At 32.5% G+C, this 7885-nt stretch overlaps 1 protein-coding gene across 1 annotated transcript; it reads right to left on the bottom strand.

Annotated features, from left to right (window-relative positions):
• LOC121753996 (homeotic protein knotted-1-like) lies at positions 1 to 3198 on the bottom strand. The gene is made up of 5 exons (XM_042149324.1): positions 2582 to 3198; positions 2379 to 2504; positions 2171 to 2291; positions 566 to 819; positions 1 to 478 (listed from the first exon to the last, which is right to left on the bottom strand). Exons 1-5 carry the CDS (start codon positions 2912 to 2914, stop codon positions 269 to 271), a joined length of 1044 nt encoding a protein of 347 aa, XP_042005258.1. The 5' UTR covers positions 2915 to 3198; the 3' UTR covers positions 1 to 268.
• Positions 3199 to 7885: the final 4687 nt, after the last annotated feature.

Raw genomic sequence — 7885 nt, 5'->3', positions numbered from 1 at the left:
TTATCAGGTTAAGATACACAATTATTTCAACATTTAAACACCAATAATACAGATACATTTCACCAAGAAACATCATACAAAAACAAAAAAAAAACACTTAGATTAACACAACTAGCAACAATAACAAGAAGAAATACAAGCTTAATGAGCTGTCAAATTGCTACCAATTACCAAACCAGCAGCATCAGCTCCCTTGCAAATTTCCACAGATTTATATAATTAACTAACCACAAGGCAGAGGCAGCAGAACTATGACGGACGAACGACGTCACGGCCCCAATCTGTAAGGCCCGTCACCCATATAATGGCCTTCCATGTAAAGCCCTGCTGCAGCATGTGGGTGCTGCAGCCCATCCATCACCATGAACTGCATATCTTCAGACGGCTTCCAATGCCGTTTCCTTTGGTTTATGAACCAGTTGTTTATCTGCTTCTGGTCCAACCCTGTCGACTCTGCCAGCGCCAGCTTCTCCGACTCCTGCACCAACATTCACATTCAACACGTTGATAATGATGACGATGCCAACGATGATCAAAAGCATTTGCATATGTATTGTATGTATACCGAAGGGTAAGGCCACTTGTAGTGCAACTCCCACCAGCTGAGGAGCGTTTGCCTCGCGTCTTTGGGGAGTTTCCCTTTCTTCTTCTTCTTCGAGAGCTCCTGCTTGAGGCTGCTCAGGTATCCGCTGTACTTCTTCAAGAGGTGGTTCTTCAGCTCCCGGTCTTCTGCTCTCGGGTCAATCTCCGCAACTTCTGTCTCGATGCCACTGTCCTCGTGCTCTTCTTCAGACGAACCATTGCCCTCGTATTTCTCCTCTTTTGTGTCCAAACCAAAGAAACACATGTTGGGAACATTTCATTGAATTCGTAATAGCATGTGAAACAAAAGTGTGTGCAATGTTACATATATTCCCGTTGTTCACTTAATAGCTTCAGTAAAAATTTTCAGCCAATCTGAAGTTGCCAAATCAGCTTTCGACGAAGATCAGATTCAGTTGGATGACCACAAAGCTATATTTATAATTTAAAAGGTCACCATGATGTTAAAGTACGAATTATATACTTGTGAATTCAAATTAAAAAAGTATCCTTGATGTTAAAGTACGAACTAAAAATCACTATTAGATCCAAGTTCAAATTATAATTTAGAAACAACCTTATATATATACACTACTGCAGCACAGAATATGCAATAGTATAATAGAGTTTTCATTATTTGTTTTTTGCCAAAAATACTGTTATTGACAATTTGCAACGATGAATAGATAGTTTAATAGACATTGTCAGTTAGTAAAAAAAACAACATATCCACGTAAATTTTTGTAAACTTAAAAAACAATCAATTAAATCACAAATTTTTGAGTTTCGTGTAATATTTCCACTAAGGATTTTCAGACATATCCACGTAGATTTATCGGCATGCCAAGTCAGCTAAATTTCACCACAAAAGAACTGGTCGGGTGAGGTTTGGAAAATTACCAAACATACAAAAGTTATTTATTTAATTGGCTATTTTAAGTTCACGGGTAAAATCAGAAACAACATAGGGCACGGACACACAGCTTATCAATGCCAGTGCACTATAAAATATTTATAGTAGTACTATAAAAACTTCATTATACATTTATATTTTAAGGTAAGCTCACAGTAATATCAACAAATGTTATACAGTCATAAAATATACGTTACCAAAAATTAATAATGAAATCTGTGTATAGTATCCCAGTAGTTATATATCCATTTCAGAAAAGAGGAAACCAAGAAATTGCTGTTTATATACTTTGAATCAAGAAAGGAAACATGGATTATTTATGCCCTCGTGATTAGGGTTTTATCTTTTTGTTTTATTTCAAAAGTGAGAAATAAATAAATAAACTCAATATTGGCACTCGTGAACAAAGCGTTGGAAAATGATTGTATCAGTCAATGTTTTTGTCTTCTGGAAAAATAGCAAACGGTCAGTAATTGATGAAAGGTGTAATTCCTTGAGAGAGAAAACTGAAAAGAGAGAGTCAAACACAATTCGGATAGTGAGCAGTTTCAACTACCAGTTTTGTACTGCACAACAAAAATCTGGGCAATATTTATCACTGGATATCTGAGCTCCACTAATTTGTGTGTGTGTGTGTGTGTGTGTGTGTGTGTGTGTGTGTGTGAGAGAGAGTACCTGTAGTGTTTTTGGTGAGCAAATTGAGCTGCTTCTCAATGCGTCGCATGAACTCCATAGCTTCATGAATCGGCTTCGTCAGCTCCTCTCTATACTTCACTAACATATCATAATACGCTTCCTAAAATTCATCATCGGAATCAATTACAACCAATTTCAAAAATTTAAATCAAATTATACATATATATAGAGAGGGGAAAAAATTCACCATGAATTGGTCGAGTTCTGGATCCTTCGAGACGTTTCTGCCGGTAGCCGCCGCAGCCCGCTGGCTCGCCTCAAACTCCTGCCGCACCACCGCCAGCCGCGCCACCACATCCGGCGGCGCTCCCACCTAATTAAAAAAATTAGGTTTTGGATTAAAAACACTATGCATGTATCTCTGTCTAGAGAGAGAAAGAGAGATCTAACCTTTTGGCAGCCCATATAAGCATCCAAAAGGCTTGAATACTGAGGATGAGCGACAATTTTCGCTTTAATAGACTCAGCTTCGCCGGAATCGTCCCGATCGTGGCGGCGGCGGTGGTCCTCCACTGCAGCCGGAGTAATCGCGGAGTATTGGAACCTCGAAGCGTGATTTCGCGATTCAATTTTGACCGCCTGCTGCTTGGTCTCCGATTGATCGTAGCAATTCGGTGATTGGAGATGGAAGGAGCTGCTTCTTCCGTAAACAGATGAATCTCCGTACAGGAAATTGCACCTCGAATTCGAGTTCCCGCTCATCTCGTGATTGTACTCCTCCATTACACTGAATTGCAGATCAGAAACGGTAAAATCGAGAAGGAGATGGAAGAAACCCTAGAAGCTAGCGAGGATTAATAATCTGATCTCTACTGCTTTTTCATCAGAAAAACTAGTGAATCGGAACATTCTAAGAGATTTTTTAGCGTTGAAGCCGGTGTACTACTGTAGCGCATGGAGATGAAGTGCGGCGGAGATGAGGAGCGGCGGTGGTTGACGAGGTGGAGATTTTTTTAGTGAAATTGGGAAAATTATTGGAAGGCAAAGAAGATAGTACCGCTTTGAAAAGCAACTGAAGCAGTTTTATTGTTTTTTTCTTTTCCTTTTTCCCATTTATTTTCAACTGGTTTATTTTGACATCTTAACATTCTAAATTAGCCATTATTAGGTAATACAAGTTTTAATGAATGATTTCAGATTAATTTGTTTCGAGATTAACATGAGACTGGATTGGATTAAAGTAGAAAAACATTTGTGGAATTGTGACTATCAGTCTCATTCATTAATTTCACCTAGCTAGATGAATTAATATGATAATTGACAATATATACTACAATATTGTTTTGATTTATCGTTATCCAGTGTAGTTTTAAGTTTTCAGTGGACTGATATACTGATTAGATTGATCAAAGAGAATAAACTTTTAGTTTAGAGCTACTACTACATTAATTTATTGCATTAGATAAATAAGAATGTTTTGATTATAAAATCAAGCGATATGAGTGCATGACAAAATTTCTGTTGATTAGACATCTGTGTTTATAGTTCCAAAGAATACTATAGTATATTTCTTCAACCTGCGTACATTCAATTTTCATTTAGTTTAAGATTTTACATAGTTCCAAGATGATTTTCTTACTGTGAAAGATTAAATTAAGTTTCAATGTTACCTTCTCATCATATGGAATAAATCATGATTTAGCAATTGTCTCATGCGACTATTTCAAGTGAAGTTGGTGGTGGTATGCAAGATGGATTTGCCGATATATATGAGAAAAATGTTGATCCTCTACATTTGTATAAGTAGATTTGAAGCGGAGTTGTTTTTATCATTTTAATCAATTTTATGTCGGTTTGAGTTTTTTATGGAAAATAATGAACTGTATTAAATTTACAATTTAATTTGCACGGTGTAAACTTGAATTTATCAAGAATCAAGTTATGATTTAAATAAATTTTTATAGGCTTATGTTTACACATTCATACAACGTACTTAAATATAATCATACACATGTACTGAAGATTACTAGAAGTTTTGTGCTTATGGGAAATATTTTGTAAGTAAATTTTGGTTAGTCGTTTAAATTTACATAAAAAGGAATATAGTGGCGAGTTGCAGGTATTTGGACCCATTGGAACAAGAGGTGACATTTCCTATCATTTCATTGCTCCCTTTTATCAGCTTTATTTTCCATCTCTTCTCTTCTCCATCAATTATACAACGCATTTCCAACTGCTAACCTTTCTTTGAGATGACACCCCCATGTTTTCTTGTCAATCTTTCTCTCACCACACAACCATATTTTTCATGGAGATTAATGCTTTTCTACATTTATGGAGTAATTAATACTGGCATTTCTTCACATACCAATACCAGAGGTGTGTAATGCAATCAACCCTAATCTCAAAATTAAGTTTAAGTTAGATTTGCTACAAGTTCAATTCCAATTAAGTTTTTAAATTTAGTTATGTTCTAAGTCACTTAGATAATTAGATTAATTGTGCTACGTATTTACCGCAGCTAAAGATATAAAATATTACATTAATTATTTTATATTGAAATTATTGAGCTTTATTTATTTTAAACAACTACCACCAACTATATAAAACAAGACGTTATTTGCTTGTCGGCGTTGACAGATAGTCAACAATATAAATTATACTCATAAATTCCCTAATAAATACTGTACTTAATTATTAATTAAATTAATACAGCAATATTTTACGTCTATAACACGCAGCAGAAGTTAGGGTTAGGGTTGTGCAAAATTGTAAACAAAATATTATTTTAATTGTATTAAAATGATTATTCGACTACAAAAAATTAGGATTATAAAAGATATAATATTGTATATATGTCGAAAAATGTTATTGCAGAAATGTTCCTAAAAAGCCGTCTGAATATTAATCTTGATAAATTCATTAATCAAAATATGTGGACTAATTAAGTTGATTTTTTTTGTTATTAAAATGATAAGTACTACTCCATAGTTTAATTTATCTTGTATCACGTGTTATGTGAAAAAAGATTTTCTTTCTACACAGGTTGAATTCTTTATTTTTAGTATAAATCTAAGTCAAAGGAGATACTTTGCATCTTTCCAAAAACTAACAAAGCAACAAAGAAGAGTACTAATTAAAAGCATCTAGCAAGAATCCAACGATACAACTGGCTAATACTACAGTAATATGATACGTGGTTTAGCATCTTTCACATACATATTGATTATTTTATTTTCCCCTAAACCAATAATTTAATTGGTCCAGTTGCTAAATATTATTAATAGGTTAATCCAATCCTAATCATTTAGTATTATTCAAGAAATGTTTTACACTTTTATCATTCGAAGAAGAAAGACAGTTCAGTGTACAGGAGAATTGACTAAAAATAGGAAGATATTATATCAATGTTAAAACCAGTTGTGCATAGCAATTTAGACATATATAGATTTTTAATTTGAACGTGTAACATCCTGATTTCTATATGATATTCATTAATTTAGTTACAAAATGGTAAGTGTATATAAATATATAGCAATCTCAAACAATTATTATAACGTTTCAAATATTTTTAATTTGACTTGGAAGTTCTAATAATAATCCCAAACAATTAATTACTACTTAGTATACTATTTCGACTATCTTTTTACATGTTACCATTCCGCATGTACTAAATTATTGTGTCAATGAGAATGCCTATCTCATAAGTTGTGATTCATAATTTTCGACTGACAAATTAAACTATATTATTTTTAAGATAAAAAGTTTTATCCTGTGCTATTAGCATTAGGTTATTTTTCTAAAAGAAATCTAGCCACAAATGATGACAGTCTAGAGGCATAATAATGGAACAAAAAAACAACATTTATTTAATGAAAAAATGTAACATTATCTCATATATACACAGTACTCCTATTATGTACGTATAACGTACTCTAACTCATTTTAAGCTACATTTTCCTTTTAATTGTCAGCATGAGAGTTTATCCAATAGTATGTAGTGTGATAAGTGTTGAGAAAATAAAGTATTCATTTACTTACTATCAATAGTATATAGTAAATGAGATTTTATGCAAAATTGACATATATTAGTACTATAAAAAGAAACGAAAAATGGTTGAGGTAATTGAAAAATTGGACCAATCTTATTACAGAAAAAACTTAACAAGATTGAAGACACTAATTGTTGTGTACGTGCAAAATAAAATAGAAAGTTAATAAAACTATTAATCGTGGATAGAAAAATTTAAAATAAATTAAATAGAACGAATGGTGTTTTCAAATAATCTCCCTGGCTCATTTTAACGATAAAATTTATTTTTGTGGGATGGGCTGAGAGTATATTATATACTCCATAGTAAGTTACAATTAAGTGATAATAACTTTTTAAATTAGGATCATATATACATTGTACATTAAATTGTACCTATAGTTATTACTTCCTCAATTTATCTTTTTAGTTTATCTCATACAAGTCAAATCTTTTTAGAAAAAATATATCTCACATTAATATCAATATTCTATTTTATCTCTCTACTTAACCCACAAAATAATACTACTATCTCTTAAAATTCCTTAGCATTATTCAAGTATGACATCTATTAGGAGAGAGAATGTAATTATGCGTGGAACTTATCCACTTTCTGATTATGATACTCACTCCGTCCGCCATTAGGAGTCTCATTTCTTAGCGGCACGAGTTTTACGAAATATTAAGAAAAGTGGATGGAAAAAAGTTAGTGGAATAAGTGTCTCACTTATATATATATTAGTTTTAAATGAAATGTGAGTGAAATGAGTTAGTGGAAGGTGAGATCCTATTACTATTTATGATAAAAGTGAACCGGACTCTTATTCGCGGACAGAGGGAGTAGGAGAGTAGTAAAAAATACAGTACTTATTGAAATTATTTTAAAATAAAGTGGGAGTGGGTACAGTCAGATGAAGTACAGAGGGAGGAGTGGTGTAGAGAGAGAAAATGGTAGTGGGTCCCACCTTTACAGACGTGGAGCGCGCGAAAACAGCGCGGGAGCTGTCCCCCATCTCACGTACAAGGACAATTCCAACACCATCTTATTTATTTTCCTTCAAAACCCTTTGTAAAACCTAACCTTTTTATTACTACTGCTATTAATCTATAACAGTAATAAAATCATATATGAATTTCACTAATTGAGTTAAATAATATCGTTTAGAAAATGAGATTATTTAATTTGAAATATATCATGGAATAGTTTACAATATGATATAATGATTTAATATAATTATCTTGTAACAAACACGCCATATTTATTTATGCCACCCGGTACAAAGTAGTATTTTATATGGATCATATGACACAAGATGAAAGGAGCTCTATTTACCTAAATTATATAATCTAATTTGATCACTCTCGTAAATCAACAATTATATTTATATATCAAGAACACTTAAACTTTTACTTATTATGCTAAGCTTGAGATAACCATTTTCTTTAGTTAAAGGTTTATTATAATCTAACACAGACAAAACATAATAAATTTAATTAACCAGTTGTTTGTAAACAGATAAATTTACATTTTTAATAAAAATTTTACATATTATTTGCATGATTTTTGGATCTTAAGTAAAAAATTAGATTCAAAATTGGATTTTAAGTAAAAAAAATTCAATCGTGAGTTTTTTAGAGGTGGTGGTTGTGGGCTAAGACGTACGTGGGATTGGGAACATTACATATATCGTATTTCCATTTAATGTGTTATTTAATTTGTTTTT

The sequence above is a fragment of the Salvia splendens genome, chromosome 1 (assembly GCF_004379255.2).
Source record: "Salvia splendens isolate huo1 chromosome 1, SspV2, whole genome shotgun sequence".
Lineage (NCBI taxonomy): Eukaryota > Viridiplantae > Streptophyta > Magnoliopsida > Lamiales > Lamiaceae > Salvia > Salvia splendens.
Note: the sequence above shows the minus strand (reverse complement) of the source record. Positions and strands in the feature narration are given on the sequence as shown.